We start from the raw sequence: 21,520 nt of genomic DNA on the forward strand, positions 1-21,520 counted from the left end.
GTGCTCAGGAGTGGAAGAAATTAAGGTCAGCAAAACTGAATTATCTTTTGGCTTAGCAAGTGTATAAATTTTTTTAACAGTTAATTGTGTTTTGTGAGAAGATCAGGCTAAATGAAATTTAAATCACAAGTCTACATCTGAGAATCTTGAGTTACACTATTATGTTTGTCTTTTTTTAAAAAATTTATTTTTAAGGTAAAGAGAGGCAAACCTGTGATGTCACAGCTCAAATGGTTCTTGTGTGCTGCTGGAGAAGCATGAAGGAAGTGTCTCTGCTCTTAGGGACACTGTGTAAACTTCTGCCTTCAAAGCCTGAGGCTGAACCTTCAACTGGGTTGATTACTGTAGAACAGGTAGGGAAGTAGCTTTTAGACTATAAAACCTTCACTTTCTTTTGGGATGCTGATGAGGGTGGGGGAAAGGCAGTTTTCTGAAAACTTTTTTCTTAAATGTACATTCTATATGGGAAAAGGTGGTGTGGTGTGCTTTTTTTCTTTTTTGCCATGTTCTTCTCATGGTTTTCTTGTTTTATTATACTTGGTTAACAGTTACTTTTTGATAAAATGGTATTCAGAAGGCATAACTGTAGTAGTAATAGGTAAGTGAAGAAATTATACCTAGCTAACAAACTCAAGGAATATTTTTCTAATAGTATTGGGTTATTTATAAAAGGTATGCTGTGTTTAGGCATAGCAATGCCTAAATAATAAACTGACTTCATTTTCCAAGTGTCTTTTATTTCATTTTGAACCCTGTGTGGTGGGATTTCACTTAAAGCTCTTCATTAATTGAACTTCATCATCAGTAGTTCTGGAAGTCAAACATGCTGACTAGTCATAGTCTTGTCCTGTGGCAGAGACTGAATTATGCATAATTTGTATGTAATGTGACTCTCTTTTTCCTCTAGTTTTTTTTGATTTCAAAGATCAGAATTGTTAATGTGCCATCTGGGTCTCTTGTAGAATGTTGAGTGCAGTGTTTACAAGAAATTAGATTACCATAGGCATTTATTTGGGAAATATTTTGGATTTATTAAAATTCTGTTTTTAATTGATGATCTTTTCATTTCCATATGGTTTCAACAAAACCAGCCTCTACATGGGAGATTGAAATATGCAAGAAATACTACATTCTAAACTCTTTCCTTCCAACAGAAAATACTTTTTTTTTCTTTAGGTGTTAGAACTTGCCATCTTAAAGAATAGTTTAAAGTACTTTAGATCTCATTATGTTATCTAATGCTGTGATGCCATGGAAATAATATTAGTGTCTTTATTCCTACATTGTCTCTAGCTTTCACATTTTCATCTGGTTAACAGCAGTGCTTGTATTGTTGCACAGGTCTGGAGGGGAGATGAGAGAACAGATAAGCATTTCCACCATTATGTTTCTTAATCTGCTCCAAATCAAAAATTAATTGGTATTGTAGAATGAGTCAGTTCTAGCTGTAGTATCACTGTCCTTATTTAGAAAGTAGACATTAGTAGTTGCCTTTTCAGAAATGCTATGTTATTAAGCAACGTGTCTTCTTTTCCTTTAAATGCCTCATTAGATTCTTTATGCTCCTAATATCTTCTGCAAATCCATTTCTGCATTCTAATTTGAAGCATGTGAACTGATGAGATGTTAGTTAGAAATCCTAATTTTCCTCAGGGTTGCAAGGAAGTACTTTAGGAAATTGGCTCAATGTCTTACAGATACTAAAGGAAAAAGCATGGGCATTTTCTCTGCAGTTTTTTTAACTGGCATTATTCTGCTGTATAAAAGAACCAACTGGATTTCATCATAAGTTACTAGAAAAGTCAATACCAGAACTTCTGTGGCTTCAAATTATTCAGTGTTGATAAATAAGAATTGGATTGTGGTATATTATGCATGTAGAATTTTCCCTTAAAGTTGTCCATTCTTTAGATATTTAGGAGAGATTAGGAGAGATTTAAGAATATGGGGGGACCACATGACATGACTCAAGGGAAACCTTGATCATATTGCTTTGATCCAGGGCTCAGTAATTCTTGAGAAAAATGTGCTAGCACCAGTTGGCCATTCTGTGTCATCCTGTTGCAAAGCCACCTTCATCCTGTAGCTTGCTTCATGTGTAGGTCAGTGACAGTGTTAGGTTGTACCTCACAGCATAGGTGTTACTGTTGCAGTTTATTCACAACAAAAGATCAGTGTGAGCATTGATTTTTGCAAGTAGTCTTTTGATTTGTTTTGCCTCCTTTTTTTTTAACTGAGCATGCAGATGAGAAGGCCATGTCTTGGTGCTGCTCCATGCTAAGAAATGACACAACAGAACTGTGCTTCTTGGCAGGCAGTGGTGTTAGCTAGGTACTTGTGGCACTAATTCCCCTAGAATTGATTCCTCTTTGTAGCTGTTAATGCTGTCTGTTGTGGTGGGTATTTATGCTGGAGAAGTTGGCAAAGAGGCACCCTTTGAATGCCACATTTTTGTTGTTACTGGGAAGTTGGGAGAAGATAAAATTTGCACTTTCCTAGACTTCTGAATAACAGATTTGATTTGAATGGCACTTGAATGCCACTGTATACTGACTAACATCTTCAGCTCCTTGGTGTGGAGGTCCATGCATAGAGGAGTCTTCAAATATGGCATCTGAACTGGGAGTCTTCAAAGCTATTTTGAGGTGGTTGCTTTGCCTTCAAAAATAAGCATAGGAAGAGCCAAGTGTATCAGAAAGAATCCCTCTATTCAAACACGTTTCTACCTTTCATTCTCCATCTGACCCTTGAAGTCCAGAGGTTGCAGGCTCAAACCTTTGCACATTAAGATGTTCAATACAAACAATATCCCATGGTAGTAACCACCACGTAACCAAAATGGTGCCTGATGAAGACTGTCTGTTGATTTTGTCATATGACCTGCAAATCCTAAGACAGTGCACCAAGCCTGGAGGGACTTTTAGCTCTTTCTCAAACTCCTGTTTATCTCATCTGTGAAGCTTTAAGACAGTTTGGGAGATAAGCTTGCCAGAACTGTGTACCAAAGTGAAAAGATGTGGGCAGCAGAAGTAAAGCTTTAGTGACCAAACAGTCAGGAGAGAGCTCATATGAGCCCTTGTGGAGCACTGAAGAACACAGAAGACTTTTAAGTGCTGACAAACCTCAGTATTTACTGACTTGTGCCACCAGTGCAGAAGTATGGCTCCCACTGCTGCTTTGGAGCTTGTTCTATTGAAGGAAGAGTTTAAAATAAATAAACAAAACCCCCAAACCCATCAAAACCCAACCTCTCCCCAGTTTTTAATGTAATCTCTTTTGGCGTTCAATAAGGTTGTCAGTAGTTCACTGGTTACTAGTTGCTTCTAACTGTGAGATGCTATTGCAGTCCTTTTGGAGTTTAAAGTTGTCCTTTCCTAAAGGTTCCAAAAAAATACTCTGTAGAGTGTAGGACCCTGCTTGAGTGGCATCTTATTGCCAGGAAAATAAGATACAGAGTCACAAATGTACCGTTTCTCTGAGCACTTTTGGAACCTCTTGTACAGAATTTATATCTTGAATACTGAGATTTTTTGGTCTCAGCACCAAGCATTGCCCTGTAAACTTTTGATTGTTGCATTAGTAAGACTAACCTCTTGCCCTTGGTTTTTTTTTTTTTTGACTATGATGATCAAATGTCTTTAATATATTTGCTCCTTACTCCGCGTTTGAATATTTTAAATTGAATCAGGGTGTTAGTTGCTGTGCAAGCGAAGTTGATAAGGCCACCATTTATTAGGGTTGCTGTGAATCTTCCTGTGTAAACTTCTGATTGTTGCATTAGTAAGACTAACCTGTTGCCCTTGGGGTTTTTTTTGACTATGATGATCAAATGTGTTTAATATATTTGCTCCTTACTCTGCATTTGAATATTTTAAATTGAATCAGGATGTTAGTTGCTGTGCAAGCGAAGTTGATAAGGCCCCCATTTATTAGGGTTACTGTGAATCTTCCTGATCTTGTAGAAGATGTCAATTCATTGACTTATTCTTCATCCTGACACGTGAAGTACTGGTTTTGTGACACAGGGAAGTTGGACGCTCGTGGATGGCATGATGCTGTTAGATAAGAGTCCATGCTTGTGCACTTGCCTCAGGATCAGGCCTATGTAATTTGTGAGAACTGAGTTATGGCTGTGCTGCTTCTTCAAACTCTAGCCTGGGAGTGGAAATGAACATGTCAGAGTTCAATCTGAAGTGGGCTTTAGTCCATGTGGCTGTTGCAATAAGCTCAGAAATATAAGTAGTGAAAAAAAAATCAAAATACAGATGAGTAATTCTGAACACAAAGGTGGTGGTGGAACAGGACAGCAGTTTGCTTTGCATGTGTATGGTTTTCTTGTTTTGTTTTTTGTTTACACACCTGGAGAGCTGGTCTGTCTGTGGGTCAGTTCCTTCTGCAAAAAGGGCACTTACTCCTGCTTTTGGACTACAAAACTGAAACCCTGGAGGTACATAAACTAGCTTAAAATCCACTCAAGGAAAGTAACCATTCTAGCTCAAATATTTCCAGTTGTTGTTTGTTTCACATTAGGTGAGTTTTAGCTGCAGGAAATAAGTAGTAGGCTTAGTCTTCATATTTTATTTTTTTTTTAATTATTGCAATCTCATTGCTTGGGTATATAAATTACTTAAGAGTAGAGTGGAAAAACCATATAGGTAGACCTGATGCTAACTTCTCTGACATCTTAGTTACTTGTCAGACTGTTAAAGTATGCTATTTAATATATAACAGTATAGGTGGAAATTAGTAAGAGACTCAACATGATTTTTTTGCTTTGTTTTCTGTAAAAGTGTTGAGGAACCTTTTGCTGAAGATATCTTAGGAAATATGCCTGAAGAAATTTTGCATAATAGGGTTAAGTATGTGCCGTGTGTTTTAAACAAATTCTTTTAGAAGTTTGGTTTAGACCTTGGAAGTTGATGAGAATTAGATGAAGAAAAATTCATACTTTTCTGTAGAACAAGTCTGGGTTGAATTGTAAGCTTCCAAACAGCTTTAAAAGCTTGGTATTCTGGGAGCATTTTAGAAAGTAACTGTTGGTAAAAGTTTAGCCATAGCATTTTTGATTTTTGAGACTTATACAATTCACTCTTATACAACATGTTTTTTAATTTTAAAATTGTTTCTAGGAGTCAGACAATCATGCAGAATCCTAGAACCTTAACACAGTTTTTGTCACAGTTTTTGAAGTTTGAATTTCTTACTTTTCGCAGATATTTTTGTAGGTGTTTGTTTCTGATGTTATTGTTTAGAAGATACTTTCTTTGGGTATTTAGCTAAGAGCAAAGGCAAACAAGAAGGATTCTGAGTTTGTTGCCTCTAAAAGTCAGAGTTGTCCCTGTCTTTTCTTAAAATCTATGTGTGTTCCTTTTGGACAAAGAGCTAATTTTATGTCCTTTATTTTTTTGGCCTTTTTTTAAGGACATAGCACTATCCATTTGTGAACTATGTTCACTTGATTCGTGTCAAAATCATATTGGGGCGCCATGGTGAGGGGTGGTCTTGTTGGTTTTGTATAGCTACGGGCCTGGAGAAAAAGCAAGGTGATTAATTTTGTTTCCTTGTTGCCATTTGGTGTGCTGTTTTGGCTGGCTTGCATTGAATCTGCTAACGGCCACTTAATGTTAAACGAAGGGGAGTTTGTGGAGCATGCGTGGAGCCTGAAGTAATTAACACCAGGCGCCAAGGGGGATTATTGACTGCATTCCACAACCACCAGGTGGGAGCGAAGACGACCCCAAAAGGTGAAAAGAACATACTGCAAAGAAGACCTATTTTTTTTTGGAATTAATTTACATGGACCCACCTGTTAATGAATATGTATGAACCGGGAGAATAAAAGCCGAAGACAGGGATTGTATGGTGTGTGCGTCTTGGTTGAGCAGAGACTCCCGGTGCACCCAGTGCTGTTTGCTTGCCTTTTGTTAATTTAATAAATACTAAATTTAATTGGAATCTGGTTTTATGCTAAATTATTTCTCACAACCTGAAAAATGGACTATAATATTTGTTATCCATAAAGTAAATATTTTGGTTTAGTTTCTGTGATAGGACTTAGAGTTGTTTTTTTCCAATCAGGGGAAGGATTGCTGCTTTTAATTGCTGAAGTATCTTGCATATATAAATAAATCCTCTATGTATAATTTCAAATAGATTTTTTTTTTCTTTTTTAGGTTAAAAATATTGGAGATTACTTTAAACATCACCTGCTGCAGTCGAGGCACAGGGGTGCGTTTGAATTGGCATACGCTGGCTTTGTGCAACTTACAGAAACACTTTCCAGGTAGAGGATGGGGAACTTACTGTGGTTTTAATTAATCCTTTTACCAAGCTGTGGCACCAGGCCTGAAACTGGCTGTCTGAGCAGATCCTTCATTTCCTGTGGATTTTATTCAAGTTTGGTGTAGGCATGATTATGATATTAGACACATGAGATCTGTGACTTGGACTGAGAGGCTTTACGGTTAGAGATGGAGGTTAGGCATTGAAAAACTATACAGACATTTAATGCTTGTTGCATTTTTCTTCATATCTGTCTCAAAAGCTCTTGGGAAACGTAGGAGGGTGGAATTCTTGCCCCCACTCCTTTTTCCCAGCCCTTTATGAAAATGAATGCCAGATTTTTTGGTTCATCCAGGATCTTTTCCTGGAAACTTTAAGTACTTGTCACAGAGTTGTGTATCCTGACATTTGGAAGTGCATCACAAGATGTGATATGCAATCTTTTACATTTTTTTTTTCTTTTCCCCTTGTAACTTTATTCTTTCCTAGAAGAACTAAATGAACAGAATTGTCCTGAGGTCTGGGCAAGAGCTCTGGAATTTCCATTACATGCTTAGTTACCCATTTCACGTATTGGTAATATTTCTTTGTGATATATAGTGATTATATCATATCCAGTTTTCAATAAGATAAATCAAAATCCCTGCTGATTTTGTGGGTTCTGGCATGCATTTTTTTTAGCATAGTTTTTGGAAAGACCAGTCAAATTTTCCAGTTGAAGCATATGAGTTTTCATACCAATGCCAGATTAAGTAACCAGTGTTCCCCTTGTGCCCCAGGTGGGCCAGTCTGAGGCACTGACCTGTTTCTTGTTTATTTTGAGGGGGTGTGGAGGAAGAAAGAAGGGATAGTTTTGTTTAGGTTTTCTAATGATGGAAATAAATCTGGTGATGGAAACAACTTTGGTCTCTTAGTACAGACCAGATGCTCGTGTGACCCCTCAGAGTTTGCACAACAGAACTGAGGGGTTGATTTCTGGTACAGGCTGTCAGTCAGGTGGCTGCACATAGGTACCAGCAGTGCTACAGAAGTTGGTATTTGACACACTGTAGGCCCCATTCTGTGTGCCCCTGAGATGTTTAACTATAAGCCAGGGATCTGTGGGTGATATATCTGTAGAAGGTGCATTGTTTCCTTTTGTGTGCTTGCAGTTTGAGGTGTTTTAAGTTGGCCTGGGTAGTTTGTTGGATGCTTATACAACCTTACTTGACACTTCATAATTTACTTCAAAAGGAAGAAAAGAAACTGCTGTATGATACTGTTCTTGCTTATCTTCTTGCCTGTCTATATAAATTACATACACTTGTTTAAGTGTTGTGTTCTTTTTCTGTACTACGAAAACTTGGTTCAGGAAGTGGTGAGGTGAGGTAAGAGATGATTGCCTGGTGGGACCTTTGGTGATGGCTTCTTATTAACTTCCCTGCTGGGTTAGATCTTTTGTTTTCAGTGCCACACAGCTCCTACAGTGAGTGAGAAAAATCTTGCCAAGATGAGTGACTGGTGACATACTATCATGGACAGCATTTGAGGTGGTCCTGCTTATCTGGGTGACTTTCTAGAGAAGTGGTTATGTTGTCACATCAATTAATGCATCTAATTTGAATGGGCTACAGAGCACACCTTTTATACTTATGATTTTTCCAAGTCAAATACAAAACGTTCTGCTGCCTGCTGCATACTTCTGGCTACTGTTTGTAGGTACTTTAGCACATTGTGCACTCATTCATTCAGTCTCCTGAATTGGATGTTGGACATGCAATAGTGTGGGTCGGTTTATTAATTTTTTTTGTGTGTGTTTTGTTTGGTTTTTTTTTGTTTTGGTTTTGGTTTTTTGTTTTAAATGGGGGGGAAAAAAAAAAAGCAATCCCCTAAATGGGAAAAAAAGCAATCCCCACCTCAACATGAAAATCCTCCGTTCTTTTCAATGCTTCTCTTGCAGACCTCAATCCCCACCCCAACATGAAAATCCTCCATTCTTTTCAATGCTTCTCTTGCAGACCTCTGACATCATAACTTAAGGCTTTTTGTATCATTATGTAAACTTAGTTCTGCATGTGAAACTTTATTTTTTAAAGGCAGAAATAAGTTCAGATAACAAAACATTAGCAATTTAAGGCATGGGTTTTCTTTCAAGATAGACAGTGACAGATTAAAATGTTTGTTCCCAATAGGTAGTATTTCCATGTCAGGCACCATTTCTTTGCTGATTAAATTAATACAGTAATCTAAATAAAATAAGCTGTTTACAGTGTAGAATACATAGAAACAAGTGCTGAATATTGAAGGATGTTATCTTGAGGTATGTTGGATGTGAATATAAACATGTGTTGATGTAAAAAAATTCAATGGCTAAGTTCTACAAACTACTTCAGTTTCAAAGGATTTATTCCTCCTATTGTATTGAAGGAACCTTGGGCATCAAAGTCATACTGTTGGGGAGGAGATCTTATACTACCACCAGCCTTTTTGAGGGGAGAAAGGGGATAATCCAAACGGCCACACCAGTCTGATCTCAGTCAATACATAAGACTGTCTAGAACAAACTTTGTAGGAAAGGCAAACTAAAAAGCAGGAAATACTGGAAAACATGTAAAATGTTCTGTCTGTTTATAGTGGACTATCTACACAGCAGGCTAGCTGTTTTCCTTTGATTTTTTTCAGTTTTTAAATGTCTTTTAAAAGCTGAGGCAAATAGAGTAGAACAGATCTACCCAGACTTCAAAGAAGTTCCTGGTATGTTTGTTCCTTCTCTCTTTTTTCTGCCATTGTATTTAGTGGAGTACAATCCACTTAAGAGCAGCTCTATATTGTGTTGTAAAAGGAAGAGCCAAGCTCAAGAGAACTCTGCTTCTCTGGAATTTATTAAAACATTAAGTGGTATATATGTATCATTAAAAAAAAAAAAAAAGAAGTACTTATATTTAAGTCATTTTCCTCTTCTGAATTAACAGTTCTCCAAAACCAATTTTTTGATGATGCATGCTGCTTAGTTGCTTATATTTAAGTCATTTTCTTCTTCTGAATTAACAGTTCTCCAAAACGAATTTTTTGATGATGCATGCTGCTTAGTATTTTTAAAGTTAAGGTATTTCAAGCAGAGCAAGTATTCCATTTGGAAAAGCCCTTTTACAAGAACCAGAGAGCAGCTCTGTAGAAATACTGTTGTTTCTGTGAAAGAAGATATTTGGCAGTAAATATGGATCTCGAGGCTGATATTTGTTTTCAAAATGAAGGAGAAAGGAAACTGATACCATAATAGCCAATAACTCTGTGGTTTGATACTCCTGGGTGACAAAGGAGTGTGTTGGGACTCTTCTCCACAGTGGGTGAGTTAAGTCTCTTGGTGAATCTGGTCGCTCTGCAGGTCTGTGTAGTGTCCCAGAATCTCTCCATTGACCCTGCTGCAGCTGAGGGGCTTCATTCAGCAGGTACACCCAAACTGGCCCACCTCTCTCCATAGCTGCCAGGCTCACAGACAGTCTTGAAGCATGTGTTCCAGCATCTATTTTAATTTACTTCTGCATCCACAGATACTGGAGGAGAAAGCCTTTGTCTGGGGCAGTTTATAGCAACCTGCAGCTTAAACGTGATATCTTGTTGAACAGAATTGAATTTCAGATCTAGAGAAGCATCCTTGAGTCTTTAATTCATTCCTTCTCTAAGACCCAGTGAAAAATCTGTCACCAAGACTGCCAGATCCCTTTCTCATACTTCTAGGAAAAATTCCAGTTGAACAAAGACCTTCACGTTTATAGCCAAACATTTCCTTTAAACTACATGCTGGGTTACTTACCATCTGAGCTTGCTTGTAGCTATACAACCCTTAAATATCAGTCTTCATAGAACCTGGAGCAGACTTCTTTGTAGACAGGCCTGTCTGAGTTAGTGGTGAAAGAAAAATCTTTCCTCTGCAGAGCTTTCTTATGAACCTGATTAAATGTGATCTCTGTCTTGCCATTTGGATGTAAATTGCTGAGCCTGCTCTAAGTGTGCGAGTTGCCATTCTGCCTTTTCCCTGTTCATATTCCTTCTGGGTGTGTAATGCTCTCTTCGTCGTGCCTGCTTAATGTTGTTTGCAGCTGGACATTCAGTTACAAAACAAGCAACCTTCATGTCAATGAAATAAGCAATGGAGTTTAAATATTTTCCTGTCATTTCCTGAGAAATTACAAGTCCTCATTCGGTCCGATAACGTGGTTAGGGAAGTACGTGGAGGCATCTGGGCATCTGTTTTAAACTTGACTCTCCTGAAATCCTAATAAATATCCAAACAATTAATCTGTTCCAAATGGTATTCTGCCTCTTTTGCTTTTATTTAGTGAAGTTTCTCTGAGAGATCAAGTAGAATAAAAAGATTTCTGGAAATCTCAAAATCATAGTGTCGCATGGCTGTGGCTGTAGTGGTCTGCTTTGCTAAAGCTGCAGGATGCAAGGGGAAAGTTTGGGGAGAGTTAGGTCATATAGGTGTTTATTTAGGAGTAATGCATTCTGAACATTTAAAAATCATCTAATTAGAGCTTGAATTAGACTCTGAACACAATTTTATATATATGCAACAAGTTAGGACTGTATTGAATGGTTTTCTGGAAGAATGTAATGGTAAACCCCCTGCTTTGATATCACAAATGTTTCATCCAGTACCAGTGGAAATTATTCAGCTATATCTAGTCAGTGCCTGATCTTCTGTAATATTTCTGTTGAAGAACTGTGAGTAGGCTGACCTAATCCTTAGCAGTAAACACTGCTTATGACTTGTTGCTCTGAAATGACTGTTACTCTTTGCTTTGCCAGGCCCCTATGCTCTGCTAGCAAGACTTCTTGTAAAATTTACAAGTCATTGACAGGCTTTCTAGTGAAATGTACTGGAATCGTCACTAACTTTCCAGCAAAAATGTAATCACAGATGTGAAGGAAAGAATCCTAAAATGGAGAGGAAAACAAAGTGTGTGTGACGGGAAACTGTTCTTACGTCTTGTGATGCTTGTAGGGTTGGGAAGTACACTATGCAGTGAAGAACAAGATACAGTGTTAAAGCACTGCTCAGCTTGAAGACATGTTAATTTTAAACTCTCTTCATATTTTCCCCCCCATTTATTTTCCAGCTTGGTGAAAGAGTGGTAGAGGTAATCATATTGCCTCTGAAATTTTGAGGCCATCCAGAGTTTTCTCTGTTCGCTTTACTGTTACAGAAACTTTACCATAGCACCCTTCCCAATGCACCTATATTATTTGAAAATTTTGCTTTATTTAGAGCAGATATTGTGAAAAGGAGGATGCAAGTGAAAGGACTTGGTCATTTCGGAGGGGTTGTTCTTAAAAGCAGACATTTTCTAGAGTAACTTGAATATTACATTGAATAGTAATGTGTTTTTGAGACTAGACTTTCGTTTCCTTATTTTTCTGAGAAGTGCCAGGGGCAGTATGAAGACCAGCTTTATAAATAGCAAGAATCACATTATTGACATGAAAAATAATAATACTACAGGTCTATTGGGAGAGAAAAAATGGTGAAAGAAAGCCTCCTTTTCCCCAGATAGAGACTGATTAGAAACACTAGACTTCTGGATATACCCACGTCAAAAATGTTTCTGGTCGTGTGAAGTTTATGCCACAAACCACTGACATCCAGGAAGGCCAAATCCAAGATCAACCCTTTGTTCTTAACACACCATTAATTTTGGATAGGAGAAAATGCAGCAATATGAGCTAGGGAAGGGGCTATAGCTTTAACATGGGATTGCCAGGCTTTTTTGTACTTGGTGATTGTGACCACAGAAAGAGTTTTAGGCATGTATGAAATTGTTATTAACAGCAGACAAAGAGAAATTTGTAGAAGAACAGTTGCTGTACTTCATCTTAAGTAATTTCTGTATCACATTACTGTGTTATATTTTAATTATCGACACTCTGTTTGATCTGGTAAAAACAATTACTGTTTCATCCTGGAAAATGACATTTGAGCTTGAAACCACCATCTTTACATAGATACATTATTCTTAAAATTTAGGGCCACCTGCTTCTTAAGGCAATACTCTTCTTGCCAGACCATAAGGAGATGGAGCTGCCAAATGTAAGGGAGTAGACATCTCCATTGCAAAGTCAATAGTCTCTAATGTTTCTAACTTTAAAGCAAAAACTCCTTCACCTTTAAAAGTCAGTGGGTGACTGAACAAGGTGGAATTACTTGTGGCAAGATCAAAGCAATACATTTTTAAGCGAGTCTGCAGTTTATTGGATTTCAGTGTATTTCTCCTCTTTCTACTACTACTGAAAGGGGAAAAACCCTTCAGTTTGCTTAAGCATAAATTATTCAGTATGCTATGTAACAACTTTTAAGTATTTCCTTAATGATTTACTTTGTATTCTTCTGCACCACAGCAGATGTAGATCTTGTGAGACGGTTAATACTAAGATAACATAATAAAGAGAGAGGAACCCTGTTCTTCTTCCCATGACTGATCTAAGATATTTAAAGTCTGCTTAGCTAGGGAGGTAAGACCAGCTGCAGACATGATTGAGAGGTAGCTTTTGCAGGACATGTTGATGTGGATGAAGAGAACTGTGAACTAAGAGTCTAGCTGCAGAGACCCACAGAGGAGATCCATAAGCGATTTTGTGTGGTCTCAGCCCTGGAATTGTGTGTCCTCCTTTTGTGTACCCAAAAGCAAGCAAAGGAGCATGTCCTGAAAATTAGGAGTGGAAGCTAATTATCAGCAACAGAGAGAGTAATGTCAAAGAAATGAGGACTCACTGTTGGTTTCCAAATTCATTTGATTGCTTCTGTCACTTGCTTGGGGAAAGAAGTGCCCCTTTTTTATGCTGTGATATGAGGTGACATACCCCTTGTGAAAGCCACATTTCTCTTGCTTTCCAGACTGGTGGTTTGCATGTTGGCTGCTATTTGGAAGAGCTGCTGCCTTTAAATTAAAAGAAGGCCTGGCAGCAGTGTAGGAAACCTGTGGTGAGAATCCTAAGGGAATTACTGAAGAGTAAGAAGTCTGCTCTGTTTTCTGCTGACCTGTCTGGCCCTTCCTACCATTTCTATTTTCTGCATTACTCATTTTCTCTTTATTTTGTAAAGAAGAAAAGGAAGATTTTGCTACAGATTAAAGCCTTGTTTGTTGTTCAGTGTCAGGTTTTTAGTCTACTTAAATTCTTGCTTTAGTAAGAGGATAGTAATAAAGGTGAGAGTAGATGCAGAACTTCCATTAGATTTTGCTTTTCACCTCAGTAACTGCTGCTTTTTAGCTTTTCTTTTAAATTATTTATTTCAGTCACTTAGGTAGAAAACTTGATTGTAGTCTTGCTGTAAGGTCTCACTACTTAATCATGAATTTAATTATAGTTTATATTTTTAGGTAAGACAAGTCCTGCATGGTTGAGATAATTGCCATTGTATTGCTCAGAGTGATTAATTCTTCTACTCTGAATCACGTGTGAAACCAGTGTGATGGGTTTTAATAACAATGTCCTGTTAATAGAAATTTTTGTAACAATGAATGATCATTTTGGAACGTTGGCATGAGATTAATGAGCTGGTCTTGCATACTGAATATGGTACATTTAATTGAACTGATCAGCAGGAGCAATTGAAGTAAATTGAGTTCTTGTCCTTGGAAATCCTTTGCTTTCAGGCCCTGCTGAGTTTAACTGCAGAGGAGGAGTATTTGATGATAGGTGAGCAGTTTAGGTGCTTTACATAAAGTTTGACTGGCATAGTATTTTAAAAAGAGCAGTATGTCTTTTTAATTTCTTCTACTACTCTGAGGTTTGCAGGGGTATTTACATAATATGTACTTACTGAGAGGGGCTTCAGTTTTGTCTTGCATGGCTATAAACATAATTATGTTAGTTAAGGTCAGGGTCAGTAGCATCGAATACTGTGTGACAATAAAGATAGGAACTGGTGAAGTGTCACATCCTACACAGTGACTGATGTGCATGTGTCTTTGTTTTCTTCTCCACAACACGTTAATAGTCCTTGGCAGACAGTTTTGGTGCTGAAGCATGGAATCCTGTTTTCTGTGCAGTGAAACATCTTTTCCTAGGGGCACTTAATAAGTAGGGTTAATATAATTTACACAGACATTGGAAAAATGTGCAATTCCTTTTTTAATCTCTATCTTCTTTAAAACTCTGTGTATGTGCTTGGAGATGTTCGTGCATCGTGAGAAACTTCTCAAAATCACTAAATGCATTCTTTGGCTCTGTCCTGATTTTCTGCCTATTTTTTCCCTGTAGGTGTAACAGGGAGGGTCTGCACAGGATGCCAGAGCAGTGGCTGAGCTGTGTTTTAGAAGAAATCAGATCTTGTGATCCTTCATCTACACTGTGTGCAACCAGACGCAGCGCGGGAATTCCCTTCTACATACAGGTACCAACTAACAGTGTTATTTCTCACTTAATGGTGTTTTTCATGTCCTTTCTGGGGAATACACTTATTTATCTATTTATTTTTCTTCAACCCTTTCTGGTCAAACAGTTCCTTCTATTTATACAGACTTCCATTGCCTTTGTGTAACCAGGATGTCACGTGTAATTAAGCCATGTTTGGTACTGTTTAGTGCTGCAGTTCTATTGACTTTAGAGTTTTTTTGGTTTGAGGGAGATTGAAATAGCTTTTCAAAAGAGTGGACTTAGGCACTCTGTGGCCACTGTAATAATCCTGGCAAATTGTTAATTTAATTCACAGATTAAGTGAGGCTCGGTTAACCATGTAACCCTGAGCTTCTTGCATGCAAAGTGGGAGGGTGGTGAAGTGTGAACAGATCATCAGAGAATTGTAAAATGGTGGCCTAGAAAATACTACGAAGAACTTGGGAAGTCTACTCAAGAACAGTGAAGCAGGATGAAGGTATACAGTCACACAGAACCATAGAATCACCATGGTTGGAAAGGACCTCCTGGATCACCAAGTCCAACCCTCCAACATTTCCCTAACCACTAGACCATAGTCCCAAGTGCCGCATCCGCTTGTTTTTTGAACACCTCCAGGGAGGATGACTCCACAACCTCCCTGGGCAGCCTGTTCCAATGCTGCATCACTCTTTCAGTACCCCCCCACCCTCCCTGGGCAGCCTGTTCCAGTGTCTGACCACTCTCCCAGTGAAGAAATTCTTCCTAATATCCAATCGAAACCTCCCCTGACGCAACTTGAGGCCATTTCGCCTCATCCTGTTGTCAGTTATTTGGGAGTAGAGACCAACACCAGCCTCACTACAACTTCCTAGAGAACAATAAGGTCTCCTCTCAGTCTTGCCTTCTCTAGGCTAAACAACCCCAGTTCCCTCAGGCTGTCCTCATAAGACATGTCTTCCAGCTCTCTCACCAGCCTCGCTGCCCTTCTCTGGACCTGTTCCAGCACCTCCATGTCCTTCTTATGCAGTGCTGCCCAAAACTGGGCACAGCACTCAAGGTGTGGTGTCACCAGTGTCAAGTACAGGGACAGGATCATCTTGTCTTCTCTAGGCTAAACAACCCCAGTTCCCTCAGGCTGTCCTCATAAGACATGTCTTCCAGCTCTCTCACCAGCCTCGCTGCCCTTCTCTGGACCTGTTCCAGCACCTCCATGTCCTTCTTATGCAGTGCTGCCCAAAACTGGGCACAGCACTCAAGGTGTGGTGTCACCAGTGTCAAGTACAGGGACAGGATCACCTCCCTGCTCCTGCTGGTCACACCATTTTTGATACAGCCCAGGTTGCCATTGGCCTTCTTGGCCACCTGGGCACACTGCTGGCTCATGTTCAGCCGGCTGTCCACCAGCACCCCCAGGTCCTTTTCCACCAGGCAGCTTTCCAGCCACTCCTCCCCAGGCCTGTAGCGTTTTGGGGTGGTTGTGACCCAAGGGCAGGACCTGGCAACATGAATTGGTATTGACGGAGTCTTGAGTGCAGTGACTGAGTAGGTTGCTGAAGACTTGTATCCATGAGCATGGGGCCATATTCCTGCAGTCTTCCTGCTCCCAGAGTTACCATCAGCTCCACACGTCCCAGCCTCCAGCTTCTGCCAAGCTCAGAACTGGTGGCTGATTGGCTGGCTGGCAGTGTTCTGTCTCTGCTCAAGGTACCACCTCCTGCTGGGTGCCTCGAAGTAGCAGGCAGCAGCTTATCTGCATCCTTGTGGTGTCAGTCCCTGCAGAGTTGGTCCTGCACACTACATGTAACCTGTTTGTGTTCCTTTGCTCCTTGAAGTGCCCATGATCTCTTTCCCCTAAATTAACCTCTCTCATTTTAATTTTTCAACCATTTTTTTTTCAGACAGGAGTCCAAGATTAACTGCACAATTTTGTAACGTTCTCCATTTGCTGAAGTATAGTCTCAAGAACGTTCCAAAAATCTGAGGGACTGCTGGGAGCAAGCTTTCCCTGCCAGAATAATTCATCTTGCTTGTTTTCCACTCTGAGTTTGCCCTGAGAAAGTTGAGGCAGCCTGCTTCTGTCTGACCTCTCATATGTCAGTCACAGCCTGCTCCTGGCTCTGCTAGATCTGTGCATGCTAGGCAGGAGAGATCAGAGGCAGGGCAGTGGTTTTAGAGACATTTTTGCTTTTCAGTTTCAGCAGTTACAGATCTTCTCCTTTTATATCTTAAGTTGTCTGCAAAATTCATTTGGTGTTCTCACATCTTCTGGTTTCACCATTCATACCACTGAGTCTGAATCCAGTGGACATTAGCTAGAGTTATTCCTGAGAATGTGAAAAAACAAACGTGTTTGAATCAATTATTTTTGTGTAAAAAGTTACATTGTCTTATGTAAGGACTAGGTGGACTCAAAAATATCCCACAGCAGAAGACCTGTGTGTAGTCTGCAGTTGGCTTGCATTACTGAGTCCATATGGCAAGGCTTGTGCTGTGCCATTGCTCTGAATAAACAGATCAGGTGCTTTTATTTTGGTAGCTCTGGAAGAATATGAAGTTAGTCTAGTCAATTAATGAGAAGGTTTGAAATGAACATTTGAATTAGTCTGAAATAATCTATTTTCAATTTGTAATTTTATTGTGAAGAGAGGTGGTAGTGTTCTGTGACAGTAGTTCTCAGTGTGCCTGTAGCACTCAGTAAAATGGATTAAGCCTTAAATAGCATATTGCATTTAGATAATAAAAATACAAGTCATAATGCATATCCTAACGATACCATAATAAGGTTATTTTATTAATGCATAAAATTGAGACTCAGTGTGGTCTCCTTGCCATCTGCTTCCTGTGACATTTATTTTTTGTTTTACTAAAACACATCTGTTTTAATAATAATACGTAATTTTTAAGGTTATGAGCATTTAAAATGACCTGTTTAACATTGTACTATTAGGGAATAATATTTTTGAGGTGCAGTGCCAATTAGTGGGTGAGGAAATAGTTGGGAAAATACTAGTTACAGCTTCAATGTATTTAGGGTATGAAATTTTAGTCTTCAGTTTGTTCTCTATTTTATACTTCATTAATACTTTTTTTTTTAACCTCCCCTTTCTGTTTCTCCCATTACTAAAGGTTCTGATAAACTGGCAGTGACTACTTCTGGGTTTCTGCCTAACCTCTATAATTCATTTGGCTTGCAGCTGATCCATTTGGTCATTCTTATGTGATGTCAAGTACTATTAAATATCTTGTTTGAACTGATGCTGAACAGATTCTGAGCCCCAAAACACAAATGGATAATAATTTTTAATTTGAAAGAAGCGATCTGCGATTATCCATTTGTACTAAGTGGGACAAATGCAACAAGACCTACTAGACAGACTGTTTTAACTCCAGTCCTGAATTTCAGAGGACTAAATTTAGGGTGTTTTCATCTCAGCTGGAATGTCCTACCCATAGAACTACTACTTGGAGATGGATGTGTCTTCTCTTTTAAAAATACTCTACTTGTTTTATCTCATTTTGCAAACTAGGATTTATTCTTTGGCCATCCCATGTTGTCTTAAATATGTATGTTATTAAAGTTAAAAAATATCCATACTAGGAAATGTAAGTATGTGTAATGTGGCAGATAATTCTGCTGTAATAAATACTAGGATTTTTTTGGTGTCTGTGATAAATTGTTACATACAAGCAGATTTTCTTAGGCAGATGGACAGTGTGTGAGCTAAGTTTTCATACTGAAACATTGAATTCTAAGAGGCTTTGAACAAAACTAAGTAAAAACTGAATATTTTGCAAATTTTTCTTCAGTGCTTGCGTATGGTCAGAAGCTAGGTTGTAATATGGTAAATATAGGAGCTTGGAGCAGAACTGATAGTAAAAAGAAAATGGCTAGAAACACCTGATATTGTTTCTCTTTATTTTTCTTTTAACTTTCTGTAGGCTTTGTTAGCTTCAGAACCAAAGAACAAAACAGATTTGCTGAAAATGACAATGAAAGAATTGTTGACTTTGGCTGCACCTTTGAATGACTCATCAAGTGTAATTCCACAGGTAAAATGCAGCCTCTCATCAGAAGGGAAATGTCAAAAGAATGTTTGTGTTACTTCAGTTAAAGATACTTCTGTGTGTTTGTAATGAGGATATTTTAATTATCTATAGCTAGGCTTTAAAATTGTGTGTGTGCATGTAGGGAGTTTAGGAACTCGCTGGACTTTGCAAGTGCTTAAGATACTACAATATTGATTTGGCATAATTTCTTTAGTATAGCAAATAGATCCATATTCATTTTGAATTTATATGATATTTACTGACTGTACTGTATTTCTAAACAAACAGAACAGTTTCCTCTTTACAAGGAAATGAACAAGCAAGCATTTGTTTACATTTAAAGTAAATGCCTTGCATAAATCATGTTGCATGCAGGAAAACACTACATGAGAAGTGATTTTATGCATGCTTAGTAGCTGCTGAAACTTAAATATATACACTTGGAATGCATAAAAACTTTATTTTCAAGTCAAGATCTTTCTCTTCAGTATGTTGTTACCAAATACTTAATCTTTCTGTTTGTAAGTTGAAGCCATAATTTGTTGACAATACATAGAAGTGTGTTTTAATGGCACTGCCAGATTTTCTGCTGGTATAAATTTATGTAGCCTTGTCAAAGTCTGTGAAGCTACACAGATTACCACCTTCCCCTACAGAGAGAAGAGAAATAGCAGAAAATGCTCCATATGGTGAAGCAAGCCTGGCTGTCAGTTTTAGCTTAATATTGGCCTCCTGTGAGCTGTAGTTTATTTTTTCTCACAGTATCTACAGCATGTCAAGAATGTTGGAAAAGATGATTCTAAACTTTGGAAGTTATTTTTACAGCTATGGTAAACTAAGGAAAAAAAATCTGGCCTTCACTTGCAATGCCTGGACTGTGCTTTTTATTTTTTAGAGGAATATATTTTTAAACTGTTTTTAACAGTGTTTATTGCTGCACCTTTTTAATTTAATAGGAGTATTTGTGTATTAAATATGGAAATCAAGTGGTGTAAATGTGCATATGGATTATTTTTGTTTCACACCTTTGCTGCTATAATTAACATTAAGATATTTTCCAAAATGTATCTCTTTCTTTTTCTGTCCCCACAGGTTCATGCTTTAAATATTCTTCGGGCACTGTTTCGGGATACCCATTTAGGTGAAAACATCATGCCTTATGTTGCAGATGGAATACAAGCAGCAATTTTAGGTTTTATGTCACCTGTCTGGGCAGTAAGTTAATTCTTCGTTTTTCCTCTCTAATTTGCAGGATGTAGAGTGGTGGTGTTCAGCAAATCTTTGGGCATGTTTGTAAAAGGTAGTACCACAAGTTGTGGAACATGGTCTAATGTTTTAAAGTACAATAAAGAATAACAGACCTACAAAAAAGTCATAATGTTGGTCAATTCTTTTGATTTTGTTTCATTTTTCTGTAATATAAGGCGCTGATATTGACAAAAAGTAAGGACAAAGATTACCTTATAGATAAATTAGCTTATAGATAAGTGCATCTGGCTCTTAAATTTTAAATCAGTGCCACTAGCTTTAGAGAAGTGCATTTACATTCATTCTTGCTGTTTCATTCCCTTTTAGTAAAACATAGTATTCCATATGCCATCTTGATTAAGAGGAAAGATGCTCTGAGTTAGTTGTTTCCATGTGCTGGCCTCTGACCAGTAGACATGCTCTGTCCTTCACTCAGCTGTTCTTTTCATCTGTACATTAGTGACTGTATTTAAAAAATTAGTACATTTCAAAGGGATTTTTAAGACATAGTTGATGTTCTTTTCTTATTCTTTTAGGTAAGAAATTCATCTACGCTTCTTTTCAGTGCTCTGATTACAAGAATTTTTGGGGTTAAAAGAGGGAAAGATGAAAATTCCAAAAAAAATAGGTAAGTTTCACTTGGTATCAATTTTAAGTTTGCAAAACATGACCTTAGCCAACAACAATTTGAGAATGTTGCTTGCTTCATGGATATACTTGAATCATGATGTTACAAAAACATCTAGCTTTGCTTAAACTGTGTTGCCAAGAAATAAGTGGTGGGGCCAAAAATATCTGTTGTTAAGCACTGAGAGTTAATTTGTACACACGTGCAGTTTGAGAGAAGAGGAATGTTACTGAGAGGTTTTGGTACCAGTGGCTCTTCCAAATGACCAGTCTCTGCTGTGGTCACCAACTGGCTCTATTGCTCTTGACAGCAAAGAGGGGAGGTGAAGGAGAAGAGCAGCAATAGTCATATGTATGTTGCTTTACCTTTAGAGTAGAGCTGGAGGTAAGATTACACTAAATAATTTGAGATTTTTCCTTTTAAGTCTTCTTACTGGAGAACACCCTGTCCATCCTTCATGTCTCTTTCCTCCAAGCTCTAAAAACAGCAGTTTGCAAAGCTGATTCTCTTCCAAGGGATGCTGCCCTTGAACTCTTTAGTCCTGATCCAGATCCTCTACTGTTTCACTTTATTATGTAAAACCAATTCCCCTTGGACTCTTAAAACTCCCCAGTCCTGAGCATTCCTGTTTTCTCTGCACCCTCCAGTTGTTGCACAAGCACCCCTGTGTTTTCTTTGGCCTTCAGCCCCTTCTTTTAGCTTCTGCAGCAAATGAAGCATGCCCGTGCCCTCTGCTCTGTAGCTGAGATTCCTGCTCTAGTAGGGATGTGAAAATAACCCAGGACACACAGAATAAACTCATTAAAAAATACTCTTGGGTGAGTCTGCAGGGCCATAGAATGGTCATGCTATGGATATTATGCTAACCATTTCAGAAATTCCTAATGGATTTTCAAATCATGCCCAAGGTATGCAATTTCTGAAAGAAGGTGATTGTTACAATTTACATCCAAAATT

General features: G+C 38.3%; 1 protein-coding gene across 1 annotated transcript in view; it reads left to right on the top strand.

The window, feature by feature from the left end:
• The window catches only part of THADA (thyroid adenoma associated), a 38,142-nt gene extending 17,575 nt beyond the window's left edge, over nt 1-20,567 (top strand). The window contains exons 21-26 of the mRNA XM_008937757.1: nt 196-353; nt 6,174-6,283; nt 14,524-14,656; nt 18,580-18,690; nt 19,780-19,902; nt 20,472-20,567. Of these exons, the coding sequence (XP_008936005.1) occupies nt 196-353; nt 6,174-6,283; nt 14,524-14,656; nt 18,580-18,690; nt 19,780-19,902; nt 20,472-20,567 (731 nt within the window). The remainder of the gene's footprint in view (nt 1-195; nt 354-6,173; nt 6,284-14,523; nt 14,657-18,579; nt 18,691-19,779; nt 19,903-20,471) is intronic.
• The last annotated feature ends 953 nt before the right edge of the window (nt 20,568-21,520 follow it).

Source organism: Merops nubicus, unplaced genomic scaffold (genome assembly GCF_000691845.1).
Source record: "Merops nubicus isolate BGI_N331 unplaced genomic scaffold, ASM69184v1 scaffold2493, whole genome shotgun sequence".
NCBI lineage: Eukaryota > Metazoa > Chordata > Aves > Coraciiformes > Meropidae > Merops > Merops nubicus.